At 40.0% G+C, this 18382-nt stretch overlaps 1 protein-coding gene, 1 long non-coding RNA gene and 1 other non-coding gene across 3 annotated transcripts in view; 2 read left to right on the forward strand and 1 right to left on the reverse strand.

Moving 5' to 3' along the window:
* The window catches only part of SVEP1 (sushi, von Willebrand factor type A, EGF and pentraxin domain containing 1), a 148638-nt gene extending 140465 nt beyond the window's left edge, over positions 1 to 8173 (forward strand). Inside the window, exons 46-48 of the mRNA XM_036330047.1 lie at positions 1411 to 1506; positions 3632 to 3725; positions 7887 to 8173. Coding sequence (XP_036185940.1) covers positions 1411 to 1506; positions 3632 to 3725; positions 7887 to 7908 — 212 coding nt within the window. The 3' untranslated portion in view covers positions 7909 to 8173. The remainder of the gene's footprint in view (positions 1 to 1410; positions 1507 to 3631; positions 3726 to 7886) is intronic.
* LOC118667861 lies at positions 3950 to 4054 on the forward strand. Its single transcript, XR_004971436.1, has one exon. It is a non-coding gene; the product is annotated as a U6 spliceosomal RNA (small nuclear RNA).
* On the reverse strand, positions 5410 to 7534 carry LOC118667198. Its single transcript, XR_004971184.1, has 3 exons — positions 7450 to 7534; positions 7117 to 7178; positions 5410 to 6276 (listed from the first exon to the last, which is right to left on the reverse strand). It is a non-coding gene; the product is annotated as an uncharacterized LOC118667198 (long non-coding RNA).
* Positions 8174 to 18382: the final 10209 nt, after the last annotated feature.

Here is an 18382-nt window from a genome sequence, read left to right on the forward strand (position 1 = left end):
CTACAGCTGTAAATTCATGGCATTGCTTAACATTGTACTTTGCAGCTCACCATTCACTCTTTTTCATTAAGGGCATTTCTTCCCAATGAAGGAAATTTGGCATTCCCATATCTACACAATGGTTGGTAAATTAATACAGAATATTTATTCTCATAGTAATACATTTTAATTTCAACGTCCAGGATACCGTGAATAAGTGGTTTTAAACATTTTTAAATGTCTAATCCACATTTTGTTTTCCTATCTTAAAAAATACATGTTAGGAAAACATGATTTCATTTTTCATTGGGAGTGGTATATGTAAATAACATTAAAAGTCATTAATGAGATGGTCATTGGTCTACATCAGGTTTTTCTAAGACCAGACATTTTATGAGATTCTAAAACTTTTTTAAGTGTAACTATTTCAACTAATCTAGAAAGGAAAATATAAGATGGAAATAAATTCAGGTCATTAACAACTCACCATAGCAAGTATTCTCACAGTGATGAAGAAAGGAGAGAAATTACATTTTTCTTCCTCTTCTCCCCAGTCATTCCTTCCCACTTAAGGTTTCCATACTTGACCTGCTGTAATGGCAGGAGTCCAAAGACTCAGGAAACATTTACCCTGGGTGCCCTAACAACAGGCCTTGCTTATCTCATTGAGCATGCACCCGCCCTCATGGCTTTAATGTGCACACAGATCACCTGGGAGATGTTGTTAAATGCAGATTCTGATTCAGTAGATGATTTGGGACCTGAGATTCTGCATTTCCAGCCAATTCCTAGGTAATGCCAATACTTTTGGTTTGAGAACCACACTTGGAATAGCAAACTGATAGACAATCTCACTCCTTTTAAACAGACTACACCTCTTTGAAGAGCTCAATAGGAGGAACGTTTACTGTGGAGGGTATAGGAGAGGCCTGATTCAATCACCATCAGGCCTCGGCTCCAAGGAAATAAAGAGCAAGTTTTCCCATCTCTGCCAATGTGTTGCCAACAGCCTGTAGGATAGTCTGTCTGACTCCCATTTTCACATTTAATTCAAGACAAGAAGAGTGCCTCGTGGTAGCCAAACCCTCTTAGAGCATTTTATGTAATTTGTAATGGAAATGTGAAACTGCAATAAATGGGGAACATTCTGCTTATTCTGTGAAGGGAAAGCAAAGCACTTAGCAGATATTGATTACAGTGGGTCTTCTCCAAAGGAGCGCATTTGGCATCAGTCATGACTGCAGGCTAAGAGGCCAGAGTTACTTTCCTAATTGTGTTTCCCCAGTGATACTGATTAATAAACACAACACATATGGGAAGTTCTCTCGTGGGTCATACAAGGTTTTACTCCTCCTGGATCATGTTTTTTGAACGCGTGAACATATCTTAGTGTGTGTATTTTCATTAAATCGTTTTCGATCTCCTCTCTAGCAATATGCATTCTTCCCTGTCTGAATGGTGGTCGCTGTGTGGCCCCTTATCAGTGCGACTGCCCACCTGGCTGGACGGGGTCCCGCTGTCATACAGGTAGGTGTCCTATCATGGTTTGTTGTCTTGGTGACTTAGCTCCTTGAAGCCCTAGAGGACATTGATGAGTAGGACTCAGATTCCCAGGTGGCAGTGAAAGAAAGGGTATCAGGTTTCTCAAGAATTCCTCAAATGGCCCCTCTAATGGTGGATCCGAATGCCTCAAAGTTACCTTTCAGAGTCATGTGCCAGAGAAGAGCAGCTAAGTTGACTGAGTTGTCAGGCATCTTAGTGTCAGAGGTTCAGAAAAATATTTATTTTGAGTGCCAAGTTCAAAATGCTGGATCATGTCTAGTGAGCAGCAGAAGCCACTGAAGGGTTTTAAGTGGGAAAATCACAATCAGATTTTCTTTTAGAAAAATGATTTTGGCAGCAGTATGGATAATGGCAGAAAGCATGACTTACAAGGAGACCAGTTAGGAAGTTATCAAAGCAGAATTGACAAGCAGTAATAAAGTCTGGAGAAGTGACAACCCAAATAGATTTGAGAGAAGTTTGGAAGGTGAATCAACGCTACTCAGTTAAAGGTTTCATTGTGGGAGTAAAGGTCTGAGAAGAGTCAACACTGATATTTCCAGTTTGGGTCTCTGATGGTGCCATTTACTGAGACAGAGACCCCAAGAGGAGCAGGTTTGAGGTTTAGATAAGGAGTTAAGTATTGACTCACTTTGAGGGGCCTGTGGAACATACAAGGGAGAGGTCTGATAGGCAGGTGGCTGATTGCTCCCAGAAGATACATCTATATTGAAGTTAGAAATTTGTGGGTTATCATTGGAAAAAAATTCATGGGGAAAAAGAATAAGACTATGCAGAAGACCCATGGCATGAGAAGGTGGCTCAGAAGGGACCAATGGGAGCTCCCATGTTAAAGGGAAGGAGGAAGATGTTAAGCTTTTAGACAAGGAAGAGAAAGTAAGTGCTTAGTACAGTCAGGCACCATTAAATCATCATGCTCCTGAAAAGGAGTAATATTTTTTATATTGGTACACAGAATCTATGGAGAGTTGGTTTTAAATTATTGGGCTTCATTTTTACTATTTTTAAGCCTGCTTTGTTTCATACTTTCCTTTTACTGTATTGCACAGATGTGCATTCTGTTGGCCTACTCTTGCTCTTCACTCACCAAGACGGCTCCCCAAGGACATAGACTAATGTTTTATTTCTTGTCCTCTCTCTTCCACCCAAGTGCCTGGTACTGGCTGGCATTCTACATACCCCCCCCCCCCATATTGTATGCATGAATGATTAAAGAAGAACATCTATTTATATCTCACCAAAGATGAACTGTTCATCTGGGGAAGCTTACCTTTCCAAGCTATCATGAGGCTGAAATTGAAACTGAAATGTTTCTCATTTCTCTCAACAGGCATTTCATTTCCTCCCTGTAGGATGTTCTCCTTTCTCTTTGATATGTTAAACCTGCTGGTGTTGGGTCTTTATCAGTTTTTAGCATCCTAGGGTTCTTTAACAAATAGACTCATGCAAGTGAAGAGTTTGGTGATGAGACTATGAATTTGTAAGGAAGATGTCTTTATAGTAAATCTTTGAGTGTTCATTCAGGGTTTCATCTGTGGCTAATTTTTAACTCTACTCCAGGTTCTATCATTCTAATTAAGGCCAGTAAAAGTCATGAAATATGTTTCCTAGCCAACACAAGGGCTTTTGAGTCATCTGTTATTTTAGACAAGCTCTTGCCTGATTTATTATCATGAGTTGATGTCTGATGTAATGACTGAATCATAGAGTTCAGTGCTAGCTCCCTCAAGGGATTTACAGTCTAATTGAGCATATGAAAAGTTCACAGTTCAAAACAGTATGTGCCAAATTAGTTACATAAATAAAAATATTAAAGAAGAGAAAAAACAGTGGACTTGAAGTTATCAGCAAAGATTTCAATACATAGGTAGAACTTAACCTGGAACTTAAATATGAAAATAACTAGCTTGGAAGGAGCCACAGAAGGACATGAGGTCAAGCGAAGGGGCAGAAATGCATAATGTAAACAGTCTGAGGAGTGTTGGTGGCTGGAGACGAAAACAGAGTCAAATCTTACTTACATGCTTATTGGACTTCTTCAGGATTGCTAAGTGCTGATTAAATAAATGCATGCATTTTTTTATCCCAGCTGTTTGCCAGTCTCCCTGCTTAAATGGTGGAAAATGCGTAAGACCAAACCGATGCCATTGTCTCTCAGCTTGGACTGGACATGACTGTTCCAGGTAAGACAACCAAAGACTAATGTTTATCAATAACATAAAGAGATAAAAATTCAGGTTAAGTTGTTCAAGAACCAGAAGGTATCTCTAGTGTGAGGGTGAGCATTTTATATCCAAAAATGTCCATTGTGAGATACACTCTCTAAATTTGAACTAAAGCCAACACAAAGAAATATTAGTTAAGGATTGACAAATCAAACAATGATGCCTCAAAAGTAAATAATCTTGTACTCATTTTGGCCGCACATATACCAAAATTGGAATAATACAGGGCAGGTTAGCTTGACCCCTACACAAGGATGACTCAAATTCGTGAAGCATTGCATATTTTTCCATAAAAAAAGGGTTAAACAAGTCAACTGCCTTCTTGAATAGAAGATTGTATTTTTTTACACTTAAGAGTGTAAAGTAAATAATAAACTCAATACATTTATTGACCTTCATTTGCATTCCTGGTTACAACAAAAATAAATGTAATTGACTACAAAAATGTTATGTAAATATATGTTCTGTCAATTGGTTTCTAATATCTAATTAGATAAATATAATTGAGAAAAGATCATAAAAATAAGTCAAAGGGGAAATCGTTTAAAAAATAAGGTTTCTTATAAAATTGTGGATTGGCATAGATACAACATTACATTATTTCAAGTGTACAACATAATGATTTGATATCTGTATATATATTGTGAAATGATCCCAACAATAAATCTAGTTAACATCTATCACCATGCATAGTTACAAAATGTTTTTTTTTTGTTTCATGAGAACTGTTAAGATAAAAAGATTTATTGTCTTAACTTTCAAATATGCAATACAATATTATTAATTATAGTTGCCATGCTGTACATTACATCCCCATGACTTATTTATTTTACAACAGGATGTTTGTTCCTTTTGATTTCTTATTCCATTCACCAACCTTCCACTCCTTCAGTCCACCTCTTGCAGCCACTAATCTGTTTTCTGTATATGAGTTTGGTTTTGATTTTTTGGTTTGTTTTAGATTCCACACTTAAGTGAGGTGATACAGTATTTGTTTTTCTCTGACTTATTTCAGATAGCATAATGCCCTCAAGATCCATCATTGTTGTTGAAAATGGCAATATTTTCTTCTCTTTTATGGCTGAATAATATTCCAGAAGTGGAATTACTAGATTTTATGGTAGTTCTATTTTTTTTTTTTTTTGAGGACTCTCTCTACTGTTTTTCATAGTGGCTACACCAATTTACATTCCCACCAACAATGCACAAGGTTCCCTTTTCTCCACTTGTTATTTTTGTCTTTTTTATAATAGCCATTCTAACATGTGTGAGGTGATACCTTATTGTGGTTTTAATTTGCATTTCTCTAATGATTAGTAATTTGAGCATCTTTTCATGTGTATTGGCCATCTGTATGTCCTCTTTGGGAAAAATGTCTATTCAAATCCTCTGCCCATTTTTTAATTGGATTGTTTGATTTTTGGTTGTTGAGTTATATGAGTTCTTTATATATTTTGGAAATTAACTCTTTATCAGATACATGATTTGCAAACATTTTCTCCCACTCAGTAGGTGGCCTTTTCTTTTTTTTTTATAGTTTCCTTTGCTGTGCATAAACTTTTTAGTTTGATGTAGTACCACTTGTTGATTTGTCTTGGGTTGCCTTTGCTTTTGGTATCAAATCCAAAAAATCATTGCCAAGATCAATGTCAAGGAGCTTACTGCCCATATTTTCTTTAATTCATTTTGAGTTAATTTTTTGTATGATATAACATAGTTTCATTCCTTTACACATGCCATCCAGTTTTCCCAATAGCATTTACTGAAGAGACTATCCTTTCCCTGTTGTAGATTCTGGCTCCTTTGTCATTAGTTAATTGACTATGTGTGCCTGGATTTATTTCTGGGTTCTCTCTTCTGTGCATTGATCTATGTATCTGCTTCTATGGCAATGCTATACTGTTTTGATTACTATAGCTTTGTAATATCGTTTGAAATCAGAAACATAATGCTTCCAGCGTTGTTCTTTCTTGACTGTTTTAAACCTCAGGAAATATCAACTAAATTGTCATCATACCATGGATATTTTCAATATAAAAATGTTGCAATGTTGGAGTAGTACCAGCTCTATTTTATGACTTTCAAAATGCACTATTGCATTACATCATTTAGATTTGTATAATGTACAGTTACTTCAATCTTATAGGAGTCATTGAAAACAAAGAGCATATTCACTTTTAAAAATGGGAAATTTAATTAATTGAAAACAACTCTTCTTTTTCATTTCCTTTTATTTTATTTTGATTGGAATGTCAAAGTCAACTTTTAAGGACAATAATCTATTTAAATAAGAATTTCATTAACAAAAAAAATCCATCTTGTGCCAATGAATGTCCTCATATCATCTCAAGCATATGCCATCTCTGCAGAGAGAAAAAATAAACTGAACCCTAAAGAGCAAGCTTGGATTGTACAAGTCTATATAGAAGCTTCCAAGATAAAGATGATACTTTCATTGAGAGTAGAGTTGAATGATACAAAAAAATGAGAGTCAAACTGAAATCGATTTCTGGGGAAAGTAAGAGGAGAGAGAAAATAAAAGGAATAAGAATTACAGTGACTCAAAAAGGAACAGGAACTATTTATAACATTCTTATAATTTTAGACTTTCTATTTCAATTCTTTCAAATAAGAAAAGGAAGCCTGCGTTTATGTGGTTTCCTAACATCAAAATACTACCAAAGGAGTCTTTTTTGACAAGGGGAAGGGAGGTTTTTAGCCTATGTGAAAATACTGTCTAATAAAGAGAACAAAATTACATTTTTGTGCAAACGTTTGATAAAGGAATCAAAAAATATATGGCAAATTAAGCTGGGAAGTGTATCCCACATTCAAGGACTGGGCATTCTCCCCCCTTCTGCCCCCCATTATACTGTGAGCCATTTTTCTAGAAGATCCATATTAGTTAGGACTCTCTAATTGCAACTCTAACTAGCTTAAGCAAAGAAAGGAATTTGTTATCACAATTGAGGGGCCTTGTGTGGAACCCGATTACATGGATGGCTGAACCTCAGGAGGATCCAACTGAGGACTTGAAAGCCACCTGAAGCTTCTCCACCTCCTGCCTCTCCTTCTCTCTCCAGCATCTACTCCCTCCCTCCTCTTGCTGCAGAGTGGTTTTTTCTGCTGTTCAGTTCCCATGAAAGGACAGAACTGCTTGCAGCCCCTGCATTTACACGTCATACTACTGTATCCACTGAAACAGTGTTCTGACCCAGTTTAAAAATCCAGAACTGCCTAGTCCAGGTGCATTCAGGGGCCAACCATGAATCAATCAGTCAACTGTGGTCCTAGGTCGGGCTATGTCGTACTAACATGAAGAGTCTTCTTGTCAAAACTTTTACCTTACCTTTGGGTAAAGGAGAGAGGAGGCTGGCAGTTCCCAGAGGAAAGAAGATGGAATATAAGTCCCTGAAATGGGAAGGGGAGGAAGCTTTTCTGAGAAATTAGAACAATAAATGTTTACAAATCATTTTTTATTTTCTTCTCTCCCATGAGATCGAGTAGGCAAAAGATTGTATCCCTCGTGCTTAGCACAGGCACAAAAATTAATGCTCAACAAATGTTTGTTGACAGATGGAGCGATTTCTGGGCATCTGTGACAGCCAGCAAAAAAAAATGCCCTGTAGCATTAATTAAATACCTCAACCAGTTACCTTCTCTACCAATGAATAAGACTCACCTGGTATGGTTCCCAGGTAGTTCAATCCTTAAAAAGGGGATTGTGTTTCCCCGATCTCTGTATGCTTCTTCGTAAAATTGATCCTAAACAAATACCACAAATAAAAATTATAGACTGTGAAAGCTATAAGAGACCTTTCACAAAGTCCAAACCCCTCAGTTTACAGATGAGAGGATTATCAGACAGGAAACTAGAGACAAAGCCAAGGCTAAAACCCGGGTCTGCTGATTCTCAGATTTTTTCATGAGTTAGCACATGATCTTCATGCCCTTTAGTTGTCTCAAGGAATGACTCCCATCCGTACAAACAGCGCCATGGATAATGCCCAGGTATCTGAGACTTTCAATCCTGTTCAAATTGACCCCAAAGGGGCTATTACCTCTTCAGTTCAGTCTTTTCTGTTGAATCTCTCTGTTTTGTTTTGTTTTTTGTTCCAGGAAAAGGAGGACTGGGTTTTAACCACTGCACAACCAAGGCGCTCTCCCTAAGAACAGGGTCATCTCTTCCTGGTAGCCCTGGGCATCCCAGAACTTACGCAAAGAAATTCCAACACGGTGCTGGGTCTCGTTTTGTGTAGTACACATGTTATTTGGGGTTTACCTTTTTATTTTGTGTTATATTTTGTTCCTTCTTGTGACGTACTTTCTTACATGTTTCCATTTTTAAATATGCCTGTATTTTCTATATAAAAATATATTAAATAGATGCTGCTCCACTCACAAAATGTACATACTCTGCTGTCTGTTGGGAAAGTACCTGGTACACATTTTTATTCAGATACTGAAAATGATGTTTCAATTAAAATATATTTTGCTACTAAATAATATTTTGCTGGATAGTGCCATTTTGTGAGGTGGCCACGAAACAATGACAAGGATTAGTGATTTGCATCTATGCTACTGGATCACATGTAGTATACCAATAGATTACAGTAAAGGAGTCACCTTCATTCTATTTCCATCTTCTTTGCAATATGTGTAACCATGAAGGTTTCCTTTTATTTAATCAGAGAATAGCTGTTGGATCTACTACCCTACACGTGAAATGCTTTCCTGGTGCTGAGAACAGCCTGGCTGATTCTTTTCCCAACATTTGGAAAGCCATAGGAATCAATTTAGTAGATGCGGCGGGGGGTGGGGGTGAGGGACGGGGGGCGGGGGACATCATGGCCATGGCACACAAAATACAGTGCTCCCCTTCCTTCTCACATATGGCATAAAAAATGAAAGAACTGGAAGAGTAACAGAGAGCCCTTTCTGGATCACAGTCCCACAGTTGCTTTGGAAGAAAGGCAATAGCAATAGGAGGACAGGAAAGAGGAGGGAAAAGGCAAACAGGACAAGTTCACCTGAGCTCTGCTCCTGGTCCCACCTGCAACAATGAACTGAGGCTACCCAGGCAGAGCTGAGCTTCCCCTCAGCCCCCACTGCGCCACCTAACTCCATCCCTGTACTTCTACCAGCATAAAGATTTCCCCACACTTCTGGAATATATAGCCAAATACTAGATTTTGTTTAAAATAGGAAAATCACAATTTTGTTTAAAATAGGACAACTCGTCTCCAACCTCTGGGAGAACAACTTCCACATAGGCACAGGGTGCATTGTAACACTGTGAAGACATGAATGATGCAAAAGATCTTTATTGTCCTCTTGGTTCTCTCCATTGCCCTGAACTTCCCACAGCTATTGACTCCTTCTCCTGACATTCACTCTCTTGGCCAGTCTTATATGCTTATGAGTATATCTTTTATTCATTTACTAGTGTCCCAGTGCACAGATTCGTGCACATTAAAAGGAAATTTATTAGAAGAACTATTTTAATATCGCTATTCACCCTTTCTCTATAATAGAAGTGTCAACCAAATTTATGATCGACAATGACAGATGGAAACACATGAGTGCGATTGGCGCCAGCAAGAGCTTTATATGTATCACACATGCACAAGTCAACTTAGCCTTTTATAGATATAGAATAAACTTGCTTAATTAAACCTGCTTTCTGATTTAGCTAAACTTTTTCCAGCCCAATGAAGCACCCCAACTTCTCCTTCAGGTAATTGTCAGCAACACAGCAGTAAATATCAACATGAAGCAGATTATTATTGTAGATCACACAGGGAGAACAAAGGGTAAAATATTTAACTGCAGCAGTGTTTGACTATATTCTGCGCAGTGAGAAAACCTGAAGTCATTTTCAAGGTCCACCATTTCTTCTTTTCATTCAGGTCAAGTTTCTAAACTTTCTAAATCTCTGTTGTCTTGCTAATGAAAAGAAAATAGGATTCTACTGAGTCTCCTATCTACCTACTCCAGGACTTCTGTGAGGATCAAGTGAGATGAGGCACGTGAAAAAGCTTCACAGACATTGGTTAAAGTGTAAATGTTTCCACCTGGCTATAAAGCAAGTCATGCTCCTGGGCTGAAGAAACTGCAAGGAGGCTAGTCACTAGGGAGAGGAAGCCAGGCATTACTATGTGACATCATTACCCTACACCCACAGCCACCGTTTCCAGGCTGGGCTAGGTTGTTGGCTGTATTTTGCACCATGGCAGCGTTGGCTGCGATTTGGTGGGATATCTCTGGTGGTGGTGGGGCCTGTGTCCCACTTGGGGAAAGCCAAGTGTTGCTTTGTTGGCACCAGGTCCGTGCTGCCATTTCTCTATAAATGGCCAGTGTGCATTATGGCAGCTCCTGCATTGAGTGTCTGCCCCTTGGTGGTCAGTGCACATCATAGCAACCAGTTGGATGGGTGGAGGGACACTTAGTAGATTAGCCTTTTATATATGTAGACTAGCAGCCCGGTGCACAAAAATTTGTCGCTCAGCCTGGCCTGTGCCCTTTTGCAGTTTGGGACCCCTCGGGGGGAGACCACCTGCTGGCTTAGGCCCACTCCCCGGAGGATTGGGCCTAAGCCGGCAGTCAGACATCCTTCTGGCAGCCCAGGAGCCCTCAGGGGCTGTCCACTTGCCAGTGGGGAGCAGGCCTGAGCTGCAGTCAGACATCCTTAGCGCTGCTGAGGAAGCAGGAGAAGCTCCCACCACCACTGCTATACTGGCAGCCATCAGCCTGGCTTGTGGCTGAGCAGAGCCCCCGCTTTGGGAGTGCACTGACCACCAGCGGACAGCTCCTACATTGAGCTTCTGCCCCATGGTGGTCAGTGTGTCATAGTGACCAGTCATTCCCAGTTGTTCTGCTGTTAAGGTCAATTTGCATATTACCCTTTTATTATATAGGATAGAGGCCTGGTGCATGGGTGGGGGCCAGCTGGTTTGCCCTGAAGGGTGTCCTGGATGAGGATGGGGGTCCTGCTGGGGTGTGTGGCCAGCCTGGGTGAGGGGCTGAGAGCTGTTTTCAAACTGACCACACCCCCTTCAGGGTGGGGGTCCCTGCTGGAGTGCCTGGCCTGCCTGGGTGAGGGGCTGATGGCTGTTTGCAGGATGGCCAAGCCCCTTCAGGGTGGGGTCCCCGGTGGGGTGCCTGGCCAGCCTGGGTGAGTGGCTGATGGCTGTTTGCAGGCTGGCCACAGCCCCTTCAGAGTGGGGTCCCTGCTGGGGTGCCTGGCCAGCCTGGGTGAGGGGCTGATGGCTGTTTGCAGGATGGCCATGGCCCCCAGCAGGGACCCTCACCCCATGAGGGTGTGGCCAGCCTGGGTGAGGGGTTGAAGCCTGTTTGCAGGTTGGCCACAGCCCCTTCAGGGTGGGGGTCCCCCCTGGGGTGCCTGGCCAGCCTGGGTGAGGGGCTGATGGCTGTTTGCAGGATGGCCATGGCCCCCAGCCACCCAAGCTCCCAGTGGAGGCTGGCTGGAAGCAGGTATCTGGGATGTATTTATCTTCTATAATTGAAACTTTGTTGCCTTGAACAGAGGCCGCAGGCAGGAAGCTTGGCTTCCTCCTTGGCTTCCTCCATCACCAGGGCAACCAAGCCTCCTGGTTGCTCCAGCTCTGTGGCTGCTGGCCGCCATCTTGGTTGGGATAATTTGCATATAATCGCTCTAATTGGCTGGTGGGCATGACTTGGGGCATAGCGGAGGTGCAGTCAATTTGCATGTTTCTCTTAGATTAGATAACTTCTAAATTATGTTGCACTTTTTCATTTATAATCATAAAACATATCTCAAAATCCAAGTAATAGAAAAATGGAACCAGAAAATTTATTCTCTCATCATTGATATTTCTATCTCTCTTTCTTTCTTTTCCTCTCTGAAATCAATATATTTATATATATAAACATCATTGTGAGAGTAGATCATCAATTGGTTGTCTCTTGCATGCCCCTATGAGAGATCAAGCCTGCAACCCAGGCATGTGCACTGACTAGGAATCAAATCGGTAATCTTTTGGTGCATGGGATGATGCCCAACCAACTGAACCACACTGGCCAGGGCTTGATTTTAACATCATTCTGTGAGTTCTAGCAAAAGCCATAATATATAAATTTATAAAATAAATAAAGGGCATAAAATGAAAAAGTTAAGAGTAACAATTTTCATTTTGGCAAAAGATGTGATGATATACCTTATAAGGTGAAAATCCATTAGAAACACTGAGCTCAGGAAACTGGGTGGTTACATGATAAATATTCCAAAACAAAGAGCTTTCCTGCATGTCATACTATATAATAAAATCCTAATATGTAAATTGACTACGTGGTGGAACAACTGGCCTCTATGATGCATGCTGACCACCAGGGAACAGACGCTCAATGCAGGAGCTGCCCCCTGGTGGTCAGTGCACTCCCACAGGGGAAACGCTGCTCGGCCAGAAGCTGGGCTCATGGCTGGCGAGTGCTTTGGCGGTGGCGGGAGCCTCTCCTGCCTCCAAGGCAGCGCTAAGGAGCAGCACTGTTCAGCCAGAAGCCAGGCTCATGGCTCGCGAGTAAGGTGAGCGGTAAGAACCAAGGGGTCCCAGGCTGTGAGAGGGATGTCTGACTGCTGGCTTAGGCCTGCTCCCCCCAGGCAAGCAGACATCCCCCAAGGAATCCCAGACTGCGAGAGGGCGCAGGCTGGGCTGAGGGACCCCCACCCCTTCCCAGTGCATGAAATTTCATGCACCAGGCCTCTAGTTTATAAATAAAAATACAGTGAAAAAGATCTTATTCACAATAATAATAATATAGGTATGTATTATATAAATAAGATGTATGTATTCACAAGGAAGAACACTATAAAATTACTCTATAAATCTATAAACATTTATAAATGCTCAAATAAGAAGCATTCCATTTCCTGGATGAGAAAACATGTCTTAAACATATTGATTTTTCCCAAATAAAACTATAGTACTAATGTAATTCCAATCATACTTGCCATATTGGATTTTTTGGGGGGGAGGGGAGGGAGAAGGTAGTAACATGACCAAATTATGTATTTAGTATTTGTTAAGAATAAAAAAAAATTATAATATTTTAAAGAAAAATAATGCAAAGGGCCATCTGTACTAAAAAATAAAAAAAGTTTCAGTAATTAAAATAGTAAATGCTGGGTCAAGAATCACAAAAGCAGCACTGTGATAGTCTATACCTATAATTTCAAATATTCTATTTAAAAACTCATAAGTGATCAATGAAACATCAATAATCAATGATATTTCCTTATATTAGAGAAATTTTGAGTGACTGGCATTAGACAATTGGTAAAAATTTGAAAAGCTTTTATATTATCATATGAAAAATAAATTTAAGGCCCTAACTCGTTTGGCTCAGTGGATAGAGCGTCGGCCTGTGGACTGAAAGGTGCCAGGTTCGATTCCGGTCAAGGGCATGTACCTTGGTTGCGGGCACATCCCCAGTGGGGGGTGTGCAGGAGGCAGCTGATCAATGTTTCTCTCTCATCGATGTTTCTGGTTCTCTATTCCTCTCCCTTCCTCACTGTAAAAAATCAATAAGATATATTTTTAAAAAATAAATAAGTTTAAGGTTCATTGGGGAGTTAAGCATAAATACTAAAATAAGAATATGTATTTTTAGACTTTTTCTCAAGAATTTGAAGACTTAAAAACCTAAACCTAGAAGTTAAGAGAAATCATAGTAGGAATGATGAGCAAATTTCATAGCAAAAGTACATAGAAAGTCTGGATGTCATTCAAAAAGTCATAATCAAAATGTAAAGACCCATTTTTATGGCAGATCAAGGAATAATTTTTATTATAATGTCTGTGTTATATAAATTGAAAAACATTTATGGAACTCAAGAACACAGATATCTCACCAAAGAAATATAATAAATTCATATGTATGAGAGGAAATGTCAACCTCACCAGTATGGTATGCAAATTCAAATAGTGAGAAACCATTTTGTTTATCAGATTAGACATGACTTATTTTTAACATTAAAAACATTGCTGGCAAATGTGGAGTTAAATAGGAAATTTTATACCTTGTCAGTGAGAGTGTAAGTTGGTATAATAATTTTAGAAAGCACTTTAACAGTATGTATCTGAAAAATATTTTATATATATGTTGAGCTAACATAAAGCAAGTTTTAAGCATAATAAAGTTCATCGTGGCATTATTATTGGTGAAAATATTGACATGCATGAAAAGTCGGACAGCAAAGAATTCTAAACTGTTCTACCTTAGCCCCAGCCAGTTTGGCTCAGTGAATAGAGCATCAGCCCGAGAATTGAAGGGTCCCAGGTTCAGTTCCCAACAAGGACTTGCCTGACAAGGGATCCTCGGCAGGAGATTCCTGGGTGTTAAGTTTTGTGAAAGGAGCCAAGTTACTCTAAAGAGACTCACATATATCTAGGCTGTTGGGTGTCTGTACGAGACTGCTGTCCCCTTCTCTTCAGAGGAAATGCTGATCACAACCACTCCTCATAGAAACCATTTCTAGTGTTCGCTCCACCCTCCCAAGTCCTGACCTGTCTATTACCCACCCATCCTCGCCCTTCTGAATCATGAATATTCCTCCTTTCACTGTGTCCACTGGACCTTTCACTCTTCCAGCCAAGTGCTCAAGCTAGTTTATGCTCCTGGAAGCTAAAAGTGTATCTGATCAGCAAGTGGAATAAAGAGTGCAAACTTGACAAACTAGAAAAACCTGAACGAATGGATTACAGTGAAGACCATGAAAAAGTAGCAAAAACTACTTGTGTGCATTTCTATGTTATACCATATTCTTTCAAAGACTATGGATCTTTTATTGAGAATCTATAAACTATATAGTCAAAGGGGAAATAGTTCCAAACTCTTTTTTGTGCACCTTACAATTTGTATTCTGTCCCTGTAATTTAAAATGTACTTTCTCCTACAATGTCTCATAAAGTTGTGAGAATTGGAAGTTATGTGGATGCCTAACATGTAGAAATAGCTAAACAAATGTTGATGTTCCTCTCTCTGCTCATCCCTTCCCCAACCCGTCGCCACTAACTCTACAGAGCTCCCACTTTACATTTAAGAAAACCAACATACAGCCCTAGCGGGTTTGGCCCAGTGGATAGTGTCGGCCTGCGGACTAAAGGATCCCAGGTTCGATTCCGGTCAAGGGCACATACCTTGGTTGCAGGTTTCTGGCCCTGGTTGCGGTGAAGGCAGGTGGCAACCAATCAATGTGTCTCTCTCACATCAATGTTTCTCTCTGTCTCTCCCTCTCCCTTCAACTCTCTTTAAAAGTCAATGGAAAAATATCCTCAGGTGAGAATTAACAAAAACAAAAAACAACAACAAAAAACCCTGAGGTACAAAGAAACAATACCTACAAGATCCAGAAATTACTTTCCTGACACCTGAAGTCCAAGGCTAAGGTTCCAGTCTTATTGTCAGCCACAGCACACTTTCTAGAGCTCAAACCCTAGCGAGAATGTGGCGGCATTTTCAACCCCAGGCAAGCTTTATAACTATGGTAGTTTATTATTACAGGCTATGTTTCTGATGTTTGCAAGAGAAAATGTTTCTAATCACAAGGCAGCTTTGTTTTTTACAAGAGTCCCACCAAATAACTTCAGGCTACGTTTTAAGGACAGCCCAAATGTTCCATAAGTCATAATTGCAGCATTGAGAGGACCTCATGCTGAATGCCTTTAAGTTCTCTGAATATCCACACTCTCGTCTTGAGGTCTTTATACAAGCCTTTTCCTTTTCCCATGTCACTTTCCTCTACCCCAGTTCTCACCTAACCCCACCATCGTGATACCCTCCCCACACTTTTCTTTCGACCATGTGTTCTTGAGCTCTCAGATGATGCTGACTTTATTCTAAACCCACCTTCTCATCTCCACCCAAAGACCAGCTTGTATAAAACACAGGGTAGGTGATCTCTGCCCTTTCTCATTCCAAGATTCCTTCTAGTCCAGCAATGCCGATGAGTAGAACAGGCAAACCAATATAGATATTCAACTACATGATGAATATACTCTGTGTGTGAGTGTGGTGTATTGAGATTCAGAAGGAGAAGCAATAGGTTAGATATATCCAGCAGCTCTCAACACACACACACACACACACACTCATACACATACCTTTTTATCTCTATCAAAATAGTTTATCACCTTGACCTTAACACATTGCGGACCAGTAGTTTTATTGCTAGCTTTACCCAGTGGCCAGATGTTTCTACTGAACGAGTACAAAAAACGTTTTACATAAATGTTAAAGGCATGCTTTACTAGTAAAATTAAATACCCATTGCATTTTTGAAGTTATTTATTACATGTTCTTACAAGCTAATATCTTTTTAAAGTATGATACTTTGTAAAACACTGTGTAATATGAAGCGAGAATTCTCATGATCCATCCACAGTGTGTGAAGCCATGTCCAGCTTGCTACACTTGAACCTTAAGTAGACCCAAAAATACAGAATGGAACGGCATGTGCCCTGTACCCGGGGACTCCCCTGCATGCTCTTTTGGTATGTTGTATGAAAGCTCTTTTCCCCCCACCAATCTTTTATTTCATTCTTTCCTTAGTATTATTTGAGCACCTACTATATGCCAAGTATCACCAAAGACATCTTGATAAATAAGATATAACCTTGTCTTCAAGGGGGAGGGACAGAGGTGAATGATAACCATCTGCTATGGGCCAAACTCAGAACTGTAGTGGAGAGGCAACTACCAGCAGGGGGAAATCAGAACAGGAAACAGAAGTCTACTGGGTAGGAGGGGGAAAGGCATCAAGTTTGGCAGTATATAGAGAAGGAGTTGAGTTTGTAAATTAAAGTGTGCTATATGTCAGGAGGTAAAATTAGGAGAGAAACCAGGTAGAACTATTTGAGACATTTTATAAATTTTTAACTATAAGAGAGGGGACAAGGAACTGTAGAAATCTGTAGAGTTCAGTGTCCCATTCTTGTTTGTACTGTGTGCACTTCACTCCTGGTTGTCTTGGTCTTCAAATTCTAAGGACTTCAAATTATATCTTCAAATTATAGAGACTGTATTAAAATATAAAGCACATTAAATAAACATAGTCTGAAGCAGAACTTCTAGTTTGCTTTACTTGGGGAAGTTCTTGGGTGTGGTTTAGGAGGGATATGATAGTTGACCAGAAGTTCAACTAGACCTGAAGCTCAGCTAGCTGAGAAATTCAGCTAGACCAGATCACAGAGACAGGTCCTGCCTTGAGGTCTTAGCTAGAGTTGCCTGACCATATCCTGAGATATAATAGTATCTAGGTAGCAGTTAAAGTTAGACTTAAACATAAACCATAATATTCAACAGAGTTAGTATCTTCAGTATGTGTCATTCATCCAAAACATTTTTTTCTATTTTAACCTCTCTGAAATGGGAGTACATTCTACAGTGTCATGGCATGTAGAATTGTCAGTTTAATGCTATATCTTACTGTCATAGTATCTCAGATTTTATAAGAAATGATCAAATGAAATCTTCAGTGTCTGGAATTGTATCCATACAGTATTTAACATATGAAAATTTATAAGCTTAGGTGCATTCTAGAGGTTTTTCCTAGATCTGTGAAAAGCCTTCTTGAATCTCTGTGTTCTAAACCCTGGTGTTTCTAATTTAAAAGAACATCAAGATAAAGGAAAAAAAAACAACATGAGTTATTTCAAACCCTAAACTTTGATTTGAGTGGAGCTCTTTCTAAGCATCATTGTTTTGGTTTGTATGAGTCACTGCAGAGTGCCCCTCTAGATCCCAACCCTCCTCCCAACTCTGTTTGGTTTTCTGAATCAGTGAGCGGAGACCTTGGGAAAACAGAGTTGGCAAAATCTAGTTTTTTTCTCCTTAAGATGCCTCTTAAAACAATTATTCCCATTCACACACCTATACTACCTTCTCCACCCATTATCAGCCTGCTCATCAAGTTCCCTGGTGATTCACAGAAACATGCACTGCAGGGCCTGTCTTTTTGGCAGCATCTCTGGACTGCACCCCTAAACGCTGATTTTGTCTCTGGGTTGTTGATATGATCATTTTTCTCTTTTTCCTGGTGTTCTGACCTTCCACTTCATATTTCTCTCTCCAGGAAGTGTGCCTTTGCCCAAATCAGCTTCTGTAGTAACAATCGCAACTAGCCAGTCCTCTTGACAGCTCTCCGCAATGTTGATGCCACCAGAATGGAAAAGGACCTTAGGAAAAAGAAGAGTTTGGCGGGCCAGTGGCTCTCTTGATATTCAGATTTTAAACATAAAGCTCAGGGTGGAGGGACATACCCAGAGTGACACTGTTAGGAATAGAGTAACGAAGAGAAGGTTGGCCACTTCCCCCAGCCCTTCCTCTTTCCTCAGTGTAGAGCCTCTCCAACTACAGTCTCAAGAAGAGCAGATAAAGTGCAACACTAGACAGCTATAGTCATTTTTGTAATCTTTCTGGATTGCCATAAAGTAATATGAGAACGTACTGAACATCGCAAGAGTGGTGGCTTCATGGGTGCAGCAATGTGGTGGAAAATGGAGCTCGAAAGTCCACTTGTATATGACTTTAGTTAACATCAAGAAAGAATAGTTGTCCACATCAAAGAATGGAGGGTG

Source organism: Myotis myotis, unplaced genomic scaffold (assembly GCF_014108235.1).
Source record: "Myotis myotis isolate mMyoMyo1 unplaced genomic scaffold, mMyoMyo1.p scaffold_m19_p_12, whole genome shotgun sequence".
NCBI classification, from domain to species: Eukaryota; Metazoa; Chordata; class Mammalia; order Chiroptera; family Vespertilionidae; genus Myotis; species Myotis myotis.